This window comes from Phaenicophaeus curvirostris, chromosome 12 (genome assembly GCF_032191515.1).
Source record: "Phaenicophaeus curvirostris isolate KB17595 chromosome 12, BPBGC_Pcur_1.0, whole genome shotgun sequence".
Classification (NCBI taxonomy): Eukaryota; Metazoa; Chordata; class Aves; order Cuculiformes; family Cuculidae; genus Phaenicophaeus; species Phaenicophaeus curvirostris.
This window is the reverse complement of record NC_091403.1, coordinates 14,449,372-14,468,445: the sequence shown is the minus strand read 5'-3', so window position 1 is coordinate 14,468,445 and position 19,074 is coordinate 14,449,372. Positions and strand designations below refer to the sequence as shown.

Below are 19,074 nucleotides of genomic sequence, written 5' to 3'. Positions count from 1 at the left end.
AAGGCTGCTAAAAGGAGTGCGGGAATATTTGTTGCCTTGATCATCAGTTGAAGGCAGAGGGATGAGAAAGATCTTTGATGATTAAGATCTTTGATCTTTAAGATGATGAAAGATTCAGAAGCATTAGAACGTACTCTATCCCAGCACTGTTCACTGGGCTGGGTTGGGTTCTCTGTGCTGCCCTTTCTTTATGGGAACAGGCATGACCACAGCAAAAAAGGATCGAGGGTAATAGCTTGTTTTATCAGGTGCTATAGCTGACTGGTCACTGAGGAGTTTGTAAGAGCTGCTTTCTCTGGTCTTCACTGTTGTTGTCTGGGTTCAAAGTCATCCTCCAAGTTTATGTGCAGTTGTGGCTGGGTGGAAGGCAATGGATCAAGTCCTGTGGCACAAAAGTTTGGCAAAGTGCTGATTCCGCCTTGCATGGCTTGAGGGGTCTGTGTGAACCCTCTCTGTACTGCTTTGTAGGTGAGGTCAGCCAGTCTCTACAAGGCTATTGTTTACTCCTAATAATGCTTCCTAATAATGCATATCCAGAACACTGATTGCTAAAATGAGTGGGAAAAGTCAGGTTATCTTTGCACATCTTGAATATTGTCTTTCCTTTCTGTAGTTACAGATAGCAGCTGGGAGAAAGTTGGTTTGGAAAACAAAGCTGTTGGGAACTGTTTGTTTAGACACAAGGCAAAATGAAAGTGGAAAACATAATCTGTCTGTTCCTCTCAGCCTCCCACCTTCTTTTTGTTTAGAATGTCCACATGCCATTTACTTTCAATAAACAAAAGATGTTTCTTATAAGATGGTGTTTACTAGTAGGGGAATGTGGTTAATTAGAGAACAGAAATCCCTGCTCGTGCCTGTGTTTTCTTACTGGAGCAAGAGTTCATAATTTTATAGACCTTTCAAGAATAGATTTCCTAAAGCAAACAGTGAGGAACTATTAAATTAGAGCTGTGTAAAACAATAGTGTGATTGCTTTGTACTAATGGGTTTACTTTCTGTAACAAATAAGAGTGATTTGTGCTGGAGGGAGATAACATGCCTTTCCTGACATAGCTTGGAGCTGATTCAGAGGAGCAGCCAAATTGTAGATTCTTGGGCAACTTCTTTTCCTCAGGATGAAGGAGATAAGGACCATATGGGTGTTATCTTACTCCATTTTTCTTCCAGGGTTGTGCATGGAGGAGCAGTTCCCAGAAAAGGGGTTTCTCTCTACAGTTTGAGAGCCACCAAAGTCTCGCTACCTCTCAGAGTTAGACAGGGTCACAGCTCCGCAGCATTTGCTTGGGGCATCTCTGAGACCTCTTTGCCCTTCAGAGGGAGCAGGAGAGTGATGCAGTTCCCTCCCTTGGAATCATGGTGTGTCAGTACTGCAGGCAGGTCCTGTTGAGGCCCAGGTTGGTATCCATCTGCCCATTTATTTCTAGAACTTCTCACATGGAGCTTAACCAAGCTGAGGTGCCAGATGCCTGGTCTTGCTTCTGCTTTCCATGTGTCTGTCACCTCTAGGTATTGGTGGCTCAGCATTGTGGTGACCTGGCTGTGAATGAAGCTCTGAAAATAGCATCCCTTTGAGGAGGGTTCGTGTTCCCTTGTGCAGCTCTGCCAGCTGTTACCTCCCTGGCTGTGCCAGGCAGTTTGTCAGTGCAGGCAGAGACAGGCACGACAGTACGGGTGGCCTCAGCTTGAGCTCCTGCTTCCTCTGGTCCTGCAGACAGCGTGCATATGAGGATGCCTGCCTGGAGCCTGGGTGGGATCTCTAGCAGATGCAAGCACAGGGCTCATTGCAGTGACCTCTGCTGAGACATGTACATTGAAAGGGACCAGTCTGCTGTGTCTCTAATGTTCTTTCTTGTAGTTCTCAACTTTTACATGGTCTGCTGGACTGATTTCTAACTGCCCTACACATATGCATGCTGGAAAACCTTGTACCAGCTTAACTGGGCTCTTAGAAGAGAAGGTCCTTGCAGAGAGTGCTGTGTTTTGTAAAGAAGTAGCTTTGCAGTGACATGGTTTCAGTGCTGCAGATGTCTGGGCTGACTTTCAGGTTGTTCCTGGGCTAAAAATATGGCCCATTAAGACTTCTGGAATGAGAAGTAGTCATATATTAAAGATTCTTTTTTCCTTATGTCTTATTACTATGAGATTTAACTGATACTGCAGTTGGAGACCTACTTTGTAGGATCACTTTGTCTGAAATAGACATTGAGAAGAGAGTCGAGCATGTGTGTGTGTTTTTGATGGTGAAGTCATGGTGCTGCTCCAGAGGGTTGGGAGCTGGGAGGGCTTGGGAGCCACGCTGGTGTCTGGCCCTGACTGATCAGGGCCACTGGATTAGCTGTTTCCATCTCTGATCTTCCCTGCCCGCAGATGACAAGAGATTCAGAATTGCGTGGAAAGGATTACCATTAGGAATTTTGCCACCTACTTTATTTGAAACTGGATGTGCTTCCGATGTGTTGAACAAATGGACAGTGGCCTTTCTTCTCCCTGGGGACAGCTTTTACATGTATGGGAAACTACAGATGGGGCCCAAGGCAGAAATGCAAATTGGCAGGGCTGTGATACGAAGCATTTGGCAGCATTGCAGGCTTAAAAGCTCCGTCCCCACGGCTGCTTGATCCCGCTTTCTCAGTTGTGCTGACACAGCTGGTTATGGACTGCACTGTGAACTGTGCGAGTGGAGCTTTGGCCTCAAAACTGAGGGATTAAGGGTTGTGCTGGCACTGTGAAGCTGGCCTAGCCTGGTCCATCACAGTGCTGCTTGCAAGAAACCCTTGGAGATGTAGTCGTTTCAAAATGACTGCTGTGATTACAGCTTTGCGGAGAAGCGCAGCAGTGCGAACAGCTAATTAGTTTTTATAACCCTCTTTTGTTTGCTTTTGAAGACACGAGTCCCTCACTTGCTTGCCTGGCTCCCGTTCCGTGTCGTGACAATGTCACTGCCAGTGTGTGAAGCTCGTGTTACGCGGAGAGAGTTCAGGCAGGTTTGGTTTCAGCACAGGTCTTGTCCCTGAGCTCTTCCAGCACTTCCCTGACTGGAGGCAATCGGTGTTGGAACAGGTTTGGCCCTGAGACTTCAAACAAAACAGTTTTGAGGGGTGGATCTCTCCTGGTAATGAGTTCAGTGATGGGTCGACTGCTTTTTTTAGATGAAAAGGTCAGATCTGTTGCCTGGGTTATGCAGAAAGGTTTTGTTCTTGAACAGCCTGCTCCTGATCAGCTCCCATCTGTGCTGAGCTGGCAGGCACTGGTCTGAACAGTGTTTCACCTCAGCGGTGAGTGTTGGGAGAGGTCACTTTTCCCTACATTTTCCCCATCAGTGAGTGCTGGAGAGTTTACTTTGAGGTGAGTGTGTTCATTTAAGGCTGGAAAATTTTGAGTTCAAATCAGCAACTTAGATAAACGTAAAACACCCTGGTTTTGAGCCTGCCCTACTTGGAGTTTGGTTTTAATCACAGATCTTAACAAACTGAGTCTATTGAAAACATTCTCAGTGAAACACCCTTCTTTTTTTTTTTTTTTCTCAGAAGCTATTAGCTGTCTTCATGAAACAATATTTTAATTGAAGCCATGATAAAAGCAGAGTGGCAGTGGTTGTTGTAAAGCTTAATTTATTGAACAGCCGTGTTTTTAGTGCAAAAAAAATCTGTAAAAAAAAATGCTATGCGCCTTAAAGCTGTCAAAATAAAACCTACAACTTTGAAGTCTTAAAATACTTTGGGAAATGCTGAATGTTTTTGACTGGTTATATGAAACAGCTGAACTGACTTAACTGGAACAAAATTAGAGGAACAAAGAGGTTTTGTTTCTAGAGTGTATTCTTTGCCCTTTGACAGCGCTGTCTGGCTCTCACTCCCCGGAGCAGTTCGCTGTCGGCTTCCACGCTTTGGTTAGACTTCCCATATAACCAGTCCACTGAAACAACAGTAACATGCATATAGATGAGTAAAAATCACAAGAAGATTCAGGAGCAAAGCAGGACTTGACCCTCCTGTTGTGTTGTTTTTTTGATGAATCCCAACTCTCATATTGATGGTTCCTCTTCCCCAGTGCCACGTGTTAGTGGTGAGTTTGAGGATACTGCAGGCTAGCAGGGCTTTTCCTGGCTGGGGGTTGATGTTGCATTCTACACAGGTGGACCTTCTCAATGTGGTTTCGAAGTAGGAGACTTGCCTTCTGTGGAAGATGCTCTGAAATTCTTCCAGTGAACACCTCCTATGGGCACAGCAGCTTTGATAGGCAGATGGTGAGATGGCTTCTGTGCACATGAAGTGTCCTTAGCATGGTGGCTGGTGTGCAGTCTCTGGGAGGTGCTTATGTGCTCTGTCCTTCTGTAGGTGCTATTTGTATGAAAACAGGCTCTATGTAAAGTCTGTCTTCTATTGGGGAAGGATAGACAGCAGGAGGAGATGAGCAGCTGAGAAACAGAGCTCTTGTTTCCATGCAAATATCCTATAAAAAACAAAAGGGGGTGAGAATCACTCAGAGATGCAAGCAAAAAGGCTCGAGTCATTTTCTGTGAAGCAACATCAGGTCCATGTGAATGTGATTTTTACACTGTTGTGCGCTGTGGGTCTCATGGGTAAGTCACAGATGCTGCTTTTGTTTTGAGCTTCTCTAGGACTAAATCCTTTACACTGTGGGAATTTTGCTGCTGGCTTCACTACACTAGAACTAGGGCTTTTAGGGTCTGCTGTTGAAATGATGGGAGTAGCCTCTTCTTTCCAAGTCCAAGCTTGTTTAGGAGGTAGAATGCAAAGTAACTCAGAAGTTGCCTCCTCTGCCTGCATGCTTTACTTGCTGTGGCCCTGAGGATCCTGGAGGCGTATTTCACCGTCTTAAGGACTGCACTGTGATTTCTTTCCTGGTCCATTGGAAAGAGGTTATTTCCCTTTCCTTGGCATCTGAGGAGACATCTTCCTTGGCCCTGCGTCCTTGCTAAGACCACCAGCAAAACAGTGTTGTGAACAGCAGCCTCACTGGGGTTGCCTTGAACTTGGCAGCACTGCCAAACTTGAAGGTCTTTGAGAGAAGGTGGGACTGGAGACAGGGACAGCCCTGTAATGTGTTTTGATTGATAAGGCAGTGGGAAAGCACTGTCAGGAACTGATGGGCATTCACTGCATCAGGCAGCTGGGGTGGTTTGAGACCTGGCTGCTCAGAGCTGCCTGCCCCTGGGGCATAGGGTACTACCTTGATAACACAGGTGTAAGGGCCATGGGCATATCTCCCTCTTCCATCGCTGCCCCTAGCAAGGCATGAGACTCTCTTTATCAACCTTCATGTCCTTTTGACCTACAGGTATAGAGGGAAGTGCAAGCCAGTGCACTGACTGAGCAGATGCATGCCACAATTAGGAGCTTACTTGGAAATAAGTATCAGCAAGATGTCAGCGAGGTTAGGCTCATTACTAGACCTCATTAATTCTGTGGAGTACCCTGTAGAGAATACATTAATATTCTTATTCTGTTGACATATATTAACATATATAATAGTTGTATAATTGTTACAAGTAATTATGGTAATAATAAGCTTCTTCTTATAGACAGTAGTCAAAATGGATACACAGAAGTCCCTGAAGGTACTTCTAAATTACAGTTGATGGACAGGAAGGTGCTGGTGTGTGTACTGGGTGGTGAGAAGTGCTGGTTTTCTGCCTGGGGGTGGAGACCAGATTTCACAGGTGCAGCTGAATGTGTTTATCTATGCTGGTTGGTTGAGTTCAGGCAGTTTGGGTCAGGAAGTTCCTCTGCTTTTAGCTGGGAATTACCATTCCCTGCCCTGGCATTTGCTGCCACTCAGCAGAAGCATAGTAATTTGATGTGTATGCTCTCCTATGCTGTTGCAGTGATGCAAAAGTAAAAGGATATTGCTTAAGTTACCTTTAGCCTGAAGTGTCAATTTGGAGAAGCCCGTTCTGCTTTGCATTGCAGAAGGATTACCATCAGAGATGGTCTTATCTAGAGGTATCCTTTCTTAAAGCACTCAACTCCAGGCTTTTCAGGTCACTGTCCTAGATGAGATAAAGCTTTTGGTTGTGTGTCATGTGTTCCTATATAGTTGTTAGCTTACTAGCCCAAATCTTTCTATTAATTATTACTGAAAACCAGAGCGCACCCAGATTTGTAGGTCATTAAAAGAACACTAAGAAACACACAGAGCTCAAAAGGTTCTGAGTAAATTCTGTTCTCCTGTTCTCTTAAATATAAAACCTGCTAACAATCGCATGGAGACCCACAACGATTACAGTACAAGGCTTGGCTCAAGGGGTACAGCTCTTGGTTTATTGGAAAATAATACCCTGTGGCATATGCGAAAGGGTGACAAAGCAGCACGATTATGTCAAAGAAGTAATATTCAAGGTTGTCTACAGAAAGATTAGCTTTTCAAGCCAGCTTTTACAGATGAAAATTGTCAGCCACTGTTGCAATAAGGAGTAGAAATAACTAAATATGAATTGTTGACTCATAAAGGGGGAGTCATCTAAAGTGCTTTGTGTTGCAGGGTTTCATGAAAATGGTTTTGAAATGTTCTGCTGCGTTTACCTTACAGAGAGGCCGGTTCTGCCAGCTGGCCAGTGCTCTCAGTAGCGCAGCATCCTGGAGATGTTCGGGGTGGAGCGTGTGCCCTAGAACATCCTGTCCATCTTGCAGGGGTCAAAACAGGATTGTTCCCAGTGCTGTTTTTTTTTTTAAAACAAAACCACAAACACAGAGAACACTTAAGAAAGGCTTTGTTCAGTCCAGGTGTAAAAGTTTCTAGCTTGATTTTCAGTCTCTTTTGTCTGGGTAACAGTTCCAAATCACTGCCAGTCTTGGCAGGGGTATGGCTCTCTAAAATATATCTTAGTGTTCCTGGTATGTAGGATCAATGCAAGTTGTGTTCAGTGAACTTCTCTTTCATAAAGTTCATGTTATACTATATAAAGGACTTTTTTCTTCTTTCCCAGTGTGACCACATTGCTCTGTGTTGTAGATACCTTGCATCTGATGCCCAGTGTTACAGGTCCTGTTTCCTTTATGGATTACTTTTTCTTCTGCTTCCATTGTCACTTTACCTTGTTTGGTTGCTTTTTTTTTTTTTTTTTTGTGTTATGGGGTGAGGTTTTCTGGTTTTGGGATTTTTTAATTTTTTTTTTTATTTAATAGTTTGTATTAAAGTCACATGCTCTTTACAGCAAGCATCTTGGGCTTGGTTTTTGCTTTGTGTTTGTGAAACATCCAGTGCGGTTCTGCTCTAATCTTCAAGGAAGGCAACACAAGCAAAGTAACGCAGCCTGCAGCTTTTATCTGAAGATGATCCAAGCGCTGGAGCTTCTCTGCTATTGAGGACAGGCTGAGAGAGTTGGGGTTCTTCAGCTTGGAGAAGAGAAGGCTCCGAGGAGGTCTTAGAGCGACCTTCGAGTACCTGAAGGGGCTACAAGAAAGCTGTGGAGGGACAAAGGCTTGTAGTGATCGGACAAGGGGCAATGGGTATAAACTGGAGAGGGGCAGAGTTAGACTGTACATAAGGAAGAACTTCACCATGAGAGTGGTGAGGCACTTGCACAGGTTGCCCAGGGGAGTTGTGGCTGCCCCATCCCTTTAGGGGTTAAAAGCCATGTTGAATGTAACTCTTTGAGCAGCCTGGGCTAGTGGGAGGTGAGGTGGAACTGGATGGGCTTTGAGATCCCTTCCAACCCAAACCATTCTGTGATTCCGTGATCCTGCTAAAGCTTAAAGGTTCTGATTTCTCCATTTTTCCCCAGACCCTACTGGGCTGGGTCCAAAAGGTGAAGTCAGACACCGCCCAGTTTCTCCGGAGCTTTATTTCCAGCTTCAACCCTTGCATCCTCCTCTCTTAGTCTAATTAAAACCCACTGTAACAAACGCTGTGAAGCCAGCTGCCGTGCTTTGGCAGGTAGCAAATGCAGGGCAGCAAAACCTCTAGCTAATCCATCCATGCTATGAAGTCATAAGAATCTTGTTAATTTTTAAAAAGCCCTTGATGCCCACTAATCCAAATCAATTTTCATTTCTTTCATAAAGTTGTACTTCCATTTAGGCTTCAGCTAAGAATTATAGCTAATTTGTTCGATTTTATAAAAGTATAATTGAAAAAGTGATTTTAATGTCCTGGCAACCATATTCCCTTTCTTTGGTTGTTAATGAAAGAATCCATTAAAGTTAAATGATTTGGGCACAGATTCAAGTTGAATCGCCTGAATATTCTAGGGGAGTGTTTCTGACCATCTGCTGCTCTGTCATTGGCATTTGTGTTGTAAATGGGACCAAGAGAAGGACTTCACAGGTCTGGTTCGAACCATTAAGTGTAAAATATCATTTTAATTTTCTGATCTCAGTGTAAATAGTGGGAATACTCGGGAGAGTTGAGGCTGTTCTGGTCTGTTGTATCCTGTGCTCATAAATATCGTTGCCGAGCTGTACTTCCACATCCTTGCCGGGGGCTCTTGTGGCAGTTATTGATTACAGTACATGATTCAGCAGCGTGTTTTAAGTTCCTTTTAATGACAGGCAAGACAACTGGAAGCAAAGCCCACAAAGGGGAATGTTCACGTGATGAAGAAGTGTTTCTCCCAGTGTCTCGAATCGTGCTCGTTGTTTCCATCTGCTTGCAAATGGAGCAGTGCATCCAAGTGCAGGGCTGGTGAGAATGAGCAGGGACAACTAATAAATTAGAGTGGCTGGTGTCGTTGCCTGTCTTCTTTGCATGTCGCTGTGGTGGGTGATTTAAGTCTGTTGAGCCAAACTGATTCTTGGAAGCACAGGCCTCCTATACTCGAGCAAGGGCAGAATCGGAGGGATTGTGTCTTCCTTTCCCTGCAACACACTTGCCCTCTTCCCTTTGCTGCCAAGCTTTCCACCCTCCATGGTGACACCTGATGTGGCCTGCTGGGAAACAGTACCAACAGCACATCGGGCCATGAAATCTGCTGGGGATGGCTCTGGCTCTCATTGGGTTCAAGCCCCTTCCTTGGAGGTGGATTAGTCATAGAATCATAGAATCACCAGGTTGGAAAAGACCCATTGGATCATCAAATCCAACCATTCCTATCAATCACTAAACCATGTCCCTCAGCACCTCATCTACCCGTCCCCTAAACACCTCCAGGGAAGGTGACTCAACCACCTCCCTGGGCAGCCTGTTCCAGTGCCCAATGACCCTTTCTGTGAAAAATTTTTTCCTAATGTTCAGCCTGAACCTCCCCTGGCAGAGCTTGAGGCCAGTCTTTGGCTTTTTGTTAACACTAGAAGCATATTCATCTAGTTAAGGATAGCTCAAGCAGCCACCCGCATGTTATGACATTGGGCTGCTTATCGCAGGGTTAATATTTACCCACTCAGCCAGCGCTCCCCTCCAGCCCCCTTTCAACAACCTTGCAGTGTGGGGAAAATGAAATTACAGATGTTTTCTTTCTTTGGAACATGTAAAGCATAGCCCGAGCTTCTGGAGGCCTTTCAAATGAAGGAGGGCAGGATATGCTCTGCCACTTTGCTCCAGAGCTTTACACTGCGTTTTGCATATGGAAGTCTGAGTTGCAGAGGTTGAAGAACTGTCTGGTCAAGAGGATAGGGTTTGTTTGGTGGGAAGTTTGGTTTCAAACCTACAGTGGGGACACTGCTTCATTCTTCTGTGCATGGATGTTTCCCAAGGTTTGAAATTGGGTGGGATGCTTATTTTTTTCTCTCTGTAGGGTGGTGGGAGTTGACAGATGAAATATTCACTGTCGGAGCTGAATGTTGTTCCATTTAGTGTATCTATATTTGTATCTTTGGAATATATAAAACCACTAATGATGGGAAAAGAACTACAAAATATACTCAGAATTTTAACTGTAGCCCCCAGTGAAGAATCTTTGTGTATTTTATTTGGAAACATTAGTTTCTACTTAAGTGACTGTTCTCAAGAGGCATAATACTGAAACTTGTATCACATTGCATACTTTAAGCTTTCTCAGGCATGGAAAGGTGAAAGTATATCCTAAAAATACGCTAAACAAATAGTTCAAGAGCAAAAATAGGTAACACTAGCAGGAGATCTTGTTTCAGACTCTCCTGTGTTGTTTGTAGATTGAACGCGTATATGATGCATGAAATAAAATCAGGAACTTCTGCCTCTAACAAAAGCAAAATGACTGGGTTTCCTTTCCAGCATCAGTGAGAAGTGCAGGAAGTAGTTATGAGTTTAAATATTGTCTGTGAAATCGTGCAGATCTAAGCCAGTCTTTTTAGCATGATGTGGGTCTCTAAAATGGTGAATATGAGGCTCATTCAGCTCAGACTGTTGCTCAGCAGCAAAATTACTCACTGCAGCAAATGGGCCTTCTAATGTTAACACCAGCAGATAACAAAAATAGCATTTAATAACTTTCTAGGGCTTTGCTCTTTCAAATCATTTACATAATTTGCAGGTACAAGCTGCTGTGCCAGACTGTCCATCTGATTCTCTCTCTGATTGGAGCATATTAATGCACTTGTTTGATGGTCTGTTACCAATAATTACCTTGGATTGCATTAGGAGCATTTCTAACATTGCAGTTGGTCTGTATTTTTCATTAAGTGTATTTCAGAGCCCAATTACCGGACTCTGATGTGTTACTCTTCCAGTGCGCTTGTTCAAGCTTGTAATTTTAATATGCCTCTACACTGTAAATTTCTGAATACAAACCCAGGGCTCTGTCCTGAGTTCCCCATGCATTCTGTGCTTCCAGCAGCTTCTGCAGAGATCACCTTGCCTGTTCCTCATCAGCCTTTTAAGAAGGGAAGGATGACAGCTAGGGGATGGAGGCTTCTTCAGAGGTGTTTGTAAGAGCAAAGCCTGAAGTTTGGTGTGCTGCCCGCTTGGTGTGGAGCAGATGGGCAAGGGACAGAAACAGCTCTGTCCCCCCCGTAGTTGGGCAGCATGGGGGATAGTGAAGAGGTTTTCAGAGATTTTAGTGTTTAAGTGACTTTGACACTTTAAATAAGCATCCTCCAGTGCAAGGGGGGTGAGTGTTGGTATCGCTATGCACAGGAACAGCTCTCCCTGTTCTGCTCTCAGTAGTGCAAGACAGCCCAGGGAGGGGAAGGCCGAGTTTAGCAAGTCCAGATTTTGGCCTACTCTAGACTTTAGCTGCTCTTTAAGAAGCCTTTCTGGGGTCAGAGAGGAGAAAATGCAAAGGCTTAACCTTTATGAAAGAGTCAAGTACTTTACCATTATGATTGTCATTGACAGTTCAACACGATGAATAAATTATTACTGCTATTGATTTGTTTCATCTTTCTGGACCATTATTTGCAGGGGATACATCAGAATAACGCTCGTCTCAATGAAACTGAACTCAGTCCTGAGAGCTGGTTTTGTGTTTATCCCTGTTTGGTAGGCGTCATCTCTGGGTACAGATAAGGTGCCTGGGCAAACCTGGTGCTTGTACAGAGGCATGAGAGCACTTACTCCTTCCTAGAAATCGGTTTGCACTTTACTGGGTTGGAGTCTGCAGGGTTTCATCAGCCACGGGTTGGTGGTTCTGAAGGTCTTGGGTGACTGAAGTGAGCAGCTGCAGTTGGCTTCAGCATTAGGAGTGTCAGAAGTGTCTTTGAAAATACTTAGAGAGAGACCTTTTCAGCTGCTTTATTTCCTCAATGCCTGGTATTTTATATTTATCCAGAAAGATATTAATTTACCCAGGACTTTGGCAGCCTTTGCTTTTATCTAAGTGAGTCTAGTCATTAACCTATTTACATTAATTACAGCTTCAGATAATATCAAGCTTTTCAGGTATGGCCTATAAATGGTGATGTGGCATTGCATGTGTTTTAGATGATGTTTCTTTCATGCCTACCCCTCTGCTCTCTTGCTTTTAACTGGGGGTTTGAACAGAACAGAGACAAGAGGCTCTTGCCTGGCATCGTTCTTCAGGGAGAGTTGACTTTGGAGCATGCTACAACAAATCAATACATTATGATTCATTTAACTTTTAAATGGAAGGGCTTTGTATACATGCAAAAGTACAGTAATGGACCACTATGAAATGAATGGGTTGAATTGATGTCCCAAGCCACAAAGCCTCATAAAGATTCCTTCGATGCAAAGATCTATATAATTTAAGTGAAGTGGAGCTGTAGGAAGAAGATATGTTTGTCTTGGCAACATGCTCACTCCATTGGTCTTGTTGCAGTAGCTGGGCTCCCTTTTGAGTGTTCCAGGAATCACAGAATCACAGAATCACAGAATAACCAGGTTGGAAGAGACCCACCGGATCATCGAGTCCAACCATTCCTATCAAACACTAAACCATATCCCTCAGCCACCCGTGCCTTAAACACCTCCAGGGAAGGTGAATCAACCACCTCCCTGGGCAGCCTGTTCCAGTGCCCAATGACCCTTTCTGTAAAGAACTTTTTCCTAACGTCTAGCCTAAACCTCCCCTGGCGGAGCTTGAGGCCATTCCCTCTTGTCCTGTCCCCTGTCACTTGGGAGAAGAGGCCAGCACCCTCCTCTCTACAACGTCCTTTCAGGTAGTTGTAGAGAGCAATGAGGTCTCCCCTCAGCCTCCTCTTCTCCAGGCTAAACAACCCCAGCTCTCTCAGCCGCTCCTCATAAGGCCTGTTCTCCAGCCCCTTCACCAGCTTTGTTGCCCTTCTCTGGACTCGTTCCAGAGCCTCAACATCCTTCTTATGGTGAGGGGCCCAGAACTGAACACAGTATTCGAGGAGCGGTCTCACCAGTGCCGAGTACAGAGGGAGAATAACCTCCCTGGACCTGCTGGTCACGCCGTTTCTGATACAAGCCAAGATGCCATTGGCCTTCTTGGCCACCTGGGCACATTGCTGGCTCATATTCAGTCGGCTGTCAACCAACACCCCCAGGTCCCTCTCCTCCAGGCAGCTTTCTAGACAGACTTCTCCTAGTCTGTAGCACTGCATAGGGTTGTTGTGCCCCAAGTGCAGGACCCGGCATTTGGCCTTGTTAAACCTCATGCCATTGGACTCAGCCCAGCGGTCCAGCCTGTTCAGATCCCTTTGCAGAGCCTCCCGACCCTCCATCAGATCGACACTTCCACCCAGCTTAGTGTCGTCTGCAAACTTGCTAAGGGTGCACTCGATGCCTTCATCCAGATCATTGATGAAGACATTGAACAGGGCTGGACCCAGCACTGAGGCCTGGGGAACCCCACTTGTCACTGGCTGGATTTCACACCATTTCCCACCACTCTCTGGGCCCGGCCATCCAACCGGTTTTCCACCCAGGAGAGTGTGTGCCTGTCCAGGCCAGAGGACTGACAGTTTCTCAAGCAGAACGCTGTGAGAAACAGTGTCAAAGGCTTTGCTGAAGTCCAGGAAGACCACATCCACAGCCTTTCCCTCATCCAGCAGCCGAGTCACTTTGTCATAGAAGGCGATCAGGTTAGTCTGGCAAGACCTGCCTTTTGTGAACCCATGTTGACTGGGCCTGATCTTGCATGTGCTTCATGATAGCACTCAAGATCACCTGCTCCATGACTTTCCCTGGCACTGAGGTCAGACTGACAGGCCTGTAGTTTCCTGGGTCCTCCCTGCGGCCCTTCTTGTAGATGGGAATGCACAGCTCACCTGCCTGGACAGATGCAGTTGAAGGCAGTCAAGTGTGTTTGCTCCCACTTTGCTCAGAAGGATGTTTGGACCATGAACCTCCTAAAGCTTTAGAGCAACACACATCATCCTGAGGGCATATTACAAAATGTTTCTGTCTAAAATGCAGTTATAGAGCTGTCGGACGCTGTTAGGACCTACCTAGGTTATGGGATGGCTGAGCCTGTGCTCAGCAGCCAGCTCCTGAATATCTCCATTGGACTGTGCATGGTCAGAGCTGAGCTGGCCCTGCCGGTGCTCATCCTGGCTCCTGGAACATGAGGGAAACTACCTTGACACTGCACACTCCTCCCCTGCAGCTGGGTCCATGCAGGGGACAGGGGATCACTCCTGGCATGGCATTGTACCCACCCCTTGATACAGGGACAGTGTGACAATCTGAGAGCAGTCTCTTGCTGCATGCAGTGCCAGTCTGGCACCCAGCTGCTCCTGAAAGGCTGGGATCTGCTTTGTGACAGGGGATGATCTGAGCGTCCCTTGCTGCCATCTGGATAAGTATTCCTGCAGCAGTGGGAAATGCTGCATTATTAAATAATCCATCTATCTTGCGTATATGCAGGATTAGGATAAGGCCTGCTTCCCGCTAGCGAGCGCTGCTCAGTACTGAAACTACTCAGCTGTGTGTGGATATCAAGTGTTAATAAAATTGTCTTTCCAGGAGCCCTGGAGATAGTTTTAGGAGGTTTCTGTTCCAGAGAGCCTAAATGCAAGTTGAGGGTGTAACCATCTTACTCTTAGCTTGTTCATGTTGCCGTTACAAGGTGGAAAGTTCCAGTAACATCTGGTAACTGGGAAGGCAAGGTAGGGATCTTGACCCCTCCATCTCACAGGCTTGTTACAGTTGAGTGGAAGAATGTTTCCTGTTTTACTGTGGCATGAGGAGGTAGAAAACCTGAAGCACAAGAAGATTTAGGTGTCCGGCTCCTCTTTCAGTGTTGTGTTCTGTAGGGATCATAGGAGTGAGGCATTCCCACCCCAGATCTCCTCCAGTCCTGCCTTCAGCGCTGATGTTGCTGAGCACCCAGAATGCAGGCTTCATCAGAGACCTCTGTCCAGATTTCTTTCTGGGTCACCACTTGCCAAGTGCAGTTGCCCTAAAAACAGGGTGAAACCAAGCTATTGACTTTTAATTGTCAGTGCATAAAGTTTCCAAGAAGAAAGAGGGCTTTGTGCTGCTTTAATGGGGACACACTGAAGTATAGTCACTCTTTGAATTAGACATGAAGGTTTTCTATGGTCCCAAGAATGTCTGAAGAGCATCACCAAAAGGTTACTTTGAGCAGAACAATGGCACGCTAGTTGGCTTGCTGAGAGGTAGGAAAACCCTTTGGAAGTAGCAATTGAAGTTTTTCTGCAGTGCTGTTCACTCCTGATTAAATGAGATTAATTGTGCTGTTGAGTTCCATGAGTTCAGCATCCAAAATAAATATATAAATTAAGAGAGGTGACAGTGCAGAGGCTCTACTGCAGTTTGAATTCCTGCCACCTCCTGCAGGCTGTGGAGAGGAGAGAGGAGGTTTTTCCTCTTGCTGCCTAATATCCCACAGAACACACATGATGACCAAGTGCTCTGCTCGCCTCTTCTGAGCCACTTTCCTTGCTCCTGGGAAGGTTTTCTTTGGCTAGAGCTCTGCAAGGTGCACAAACCGGTTCCAAAGTGCCAGATGTGTGTGGAATAGGAAACACGCTGGCCAGGCTCCAGGCTGTGGGAGCTGCAGTGCAACAGCGGCTTCCCAGGAAAATCTCCCATCTGCCAAGAACAAGAAGTGATGTCAGCTCTGGAAGTGTGTCAGATTAGAAATCCTTGTACTTTCTCTCTGTGAAGTATTAATCTCCCAAGGCCTGGGCTGTAATGGGTTCTATCTGGCTTGGTGCAACTTTGTTTTGGGCTGGAAGTGTTTGATGTTTTTTGAGTGAAGGCACTTGAAGCTGTCAGTATTTTTGCTGCTTTGAGTTGGGTCCTGTCCTCGAGTTCATCCTGGGGCCTCACTCAGCTGTGCTAAAGATGAGCTTGCCCTGCCTTAAAGTGAAGGTCTAAGCCTTGTATTTGCCAGGCTGGATGTTTGTGAGAATGGGCTGGGGTATGTGTGTGCCTTGTGATCTTGTTTGTGCCTAAGCTTCTTTGTCTCCCCCAGCTGAATGAGTTTGTTGAAGATAAGACAGTACATCTCCCTCAAACACTGCCTTTCTGTCTGCCTTTAGGACATCCCCTTTGGATGGTGACTTGGTTGGTGTCAACGTTGTGGTGGTGATGGGGAGCTGTTGGGGTGTCCTGACACCAGCCAGAGAAGACCCTGTGCTGTGTAACTGGGTTAGGTTTATCTGCTGAGTTTATGGCAGTGGTGCATTTGCAGCTCTGGCTGGCTGAACTAGTGCGACAGTGGTGGGTGTCCGTGTGGAGATGTGCTGTTCTGGAGCAGGAAGTGAGCTTACTCATGGACTTCACTCAGGAATTGTGGATCAGTTGTGTGAGGTGCTGTGCAAAAAGAAGGAATCATTGATAAGCCAGTAGCATTATGCCTGTATGTTTTGGTTTTAAAGTAATTACTCAAACACAGCTCCTCCTCTGAACAAAGCCATTTGTCTCCTGTTGAACAGTGACCTTTTATTTGCTCGTGCTGTGTAACAGAGCTCAAGGGCATGTTTACTGCCAACAGCCAAAATTTCACTTGAACAAGCATCTCCCTTGTCTAGGTCTTTTCTCCTCAATTTAAGTGGCTAGATCCCAAGGATGGGAAAGAACCCGACATCCAAGGAGACAGGTGGGGTTTTGTGCTGTTCTCAGCCATGGAGTGCAAGCTCCCAACAGATCTATGGGTTTGGAATATTGTGTGTCTTGGATGTGAAAACACTGCTCGGAGAGTCTTGTCTCTGACCAAGTAATTGCATTGTTAGGAATCTGTCAGAGTTCACTGCATTGCTAGCTCACACTTCACCTGGTTGTTTATGGGTATGAAATTATGAAAATCAAGGAAGTTGATTCTTTTTCTGCTTTGCCGAGTGGTAAGTTGAGTGATTCCTGCCTCTGATGCAGGGGACAGGGGATGGTAGGAGTGGGCTTTGCTGTGCTTTGAGATGTGCCATTTGGGAAGGGAGATATTGACTGGTTTAACATGGATTTTCAGATGCCTTCTTTGGAGCTGGAATCAAGTCTGCTGCTGGCAGGGGTGGTACTCCCATGGAGGGCAGAGGACAGCTTTGTGCCTAGGAGGTTTACAACCTTTGTTCATCCAAAATGCCCTGTTTTTTATCTCACTCTGCAGGAGACTTTTTCATTTACTTCACCAAGCCTTGACTGGCTGGCTGGCTGATGGAAGTGAGGACACAGATGGGAAAAAAGAACATCTTCTGGGCTGTTGTTGTGTGTAATGAACCCTCAGGGTCAGCAGCATGGCAGAGCCCTGCAGAGCCTGAGTCAGAAAATATAGTTTTCATGGGAAGAAAATGCTTTTAACTTGCTGCATCAAAGACATTTCAATACATCTTCATTCCCCAGAACTCTGTGTGTGCATACACATATATGCAGTATATATGTTCTATATATGTTGTCACAACCTGGACCCATGAGCCACATGCTCATGTCCAGCCCTGACTGGGGGGGAATTGGGTTCGTTTGTCTGTGTGGCGATCCGGAGGCCAATAAGGTCACTCCCAGGGTGAATATCAAAACAGTATTTATTTCTGGCTCTAGCAAATATAAACACACCAAGATACCGGGGCGCACATCAAAGACACGGGGGGGTGCAACCACCCAAAGTTACAGGAATGAATCCCTGAAAACCACCAAGGTCCCTCGGCTCCGATTCATCACACACACCATAAGGTAATGGGGGAGAGAGAGAGAAAGAGAGAGAGAAGGAAAGAAATCACCACATCGAAGGCAGCAGATGATCTCGGGACCACGTGGTCCATGCTGTGTGGTGCAGGCTGGTCCGATTGAAGTGTGTGAGTGAGAGCGAGCATGGAGGTGAGAGCGAGACTGCCCCCTGGTTCCTTGAGAGTCCTTTATAAGGCCAGCCCGACCCTCATCAGCCTGTGTCTTTTTGGGGGTAGCGGGGTCAGCAGCAATGGCTGCATCCCTTCCCCCCACCAAAGCTAGCTCTGGGGCCCGACTTCACCCCAGCGAGGGAGAGCTGTGCCTGCTCCTGCACTGCCCCCCCTGAGCCTCGGTACTACAGACAAGCTGGTGCCACAAGTGGGTAGTCCTCAGACAAAATGTTTAAGGCAAATAGATAAACATAGTCTGACTTTACATTCCACCTCGGGACTTAAGCATTTGTCACAGAAGTCAGATCGAAAACTCAGGTCTGTGCTGCCCATAGTGGTGACGCTTGGGGGTGCAACTTGCTCAGTTGAACCTGCTGCTGCGTCACCTCCACCCACCCGCAGCCAGCTCTGGGTCTGGAGTGCAGCCAAGTAAGAGAGAGCGGTGCCCGCTCCTGTATTGTCCTTCAGCTGAACCCAACACACAAGCAGGCAGTCTTCAGTCAAAACGGTTAAGGCAAAGAGAGCTGACTTTACATATGTAAATAGGTATTTGCACATATATTTATAATCTTGAAGCCACCACTGCCTGTCTTAGAGTAGCTCAGCAATTTGCTCAGCTTCATGGAGTTTAGTAGGAACTCTACTTTTACCTGGGCTGGATGGGCACAGACTGCACTGTTCCTCTCTCCTCACAACTCACCACTCTACTTTTGGCTTCTTTTCCTCCAGAGAAGTATTTGGAGCTGTTCTCAGTTGTGCTGGGTAGTCTCTGGGTAGCAGGTAGATGGGTGGTTTTATGTGCTGTGATGTAAAAGCCTGCTTTGAATATATATGTGATGTTGCCCTCCATAGGGCAATGCTGTGCAAGGTTCCCTGCCCTCAAATGAGGGAGCCGTGAGCTGAAAACTTCCAGTTCTGCCAGGTTTTGATGCTTGAAACTGCATCCAGGAGGTGCTAAAGGTAAAAAGCTCCCTGGCTCCAAAGCACACATCTGTAGCTAAATCACCTGCTTTGAGCTGGTATGTGGAAAGACCTTTCTGACTTGGAAGCCCATCTCCATGTTTGTGTCAATGTCTGGAGTAGCTGTGTGAGCCAAGTAGGTGTTTTGGGTAGTCTTCACTGTGTTCATTACAGCAACACTTCCGGCAGGTAAGATGATAAAGGTGAGCAGGAGTCTGCATGAGCGTGTGGCTGTGTGTTTGAACAGGGTCCTATCCATTTCTGTCACCATGCGATGAAGAATGGAGGTTGGAAGTAGTCAGCAGCTTCTGTAAGCACTAAACATTCCTGATTTTATCTCATTGTCAGGCTTGCTAATTTGGTGCTGTGTTTTGAACCAGACCTCCTCTTATGTTTCCAGAGCTTGGAAGGTATCTTGTCCTTAGTTGAGGAGTGTTTATTCAGTTTTATTAATGTCTTAGGACAAGATTCGTAGTGGGTTTTTTTGCAATGCCAAGTCTGGGTCCTGGGCCCT

General features: G+C 46.0%; 1 protein-coding gene across 3 annotated transcripts in view; it reads left to right on the top strand.

Moving 5' to 3' along the window:
* Window positions 1-19,074, top strand: part of IGDCC4 (immunoglobulin superfamily DCC subclass member 4) — a 97,625-nt gene that overhangs the window by 13,229 nt on the left and 65,322 nt on the right. The window contains exon 1 of one of the 3 annotated variants that reach the window (XM_069866382.1): window positions 9,629-9,668. The exons of the other annotated variants lie outside the window; for them this stretch is intronic. Coding sequence (XP_069722483.1) covers window positions 9,641-9,668 — 28 coding nt within the window. The 5' untranslated portion in view covers window positions 9,629-9,640. Of the gene's footprint in view, window positions 1-9,628; window positions 9,669-19,074 lie in introns of those variants that run through there. 3 annotated transcript variants of the gene reach the window in all.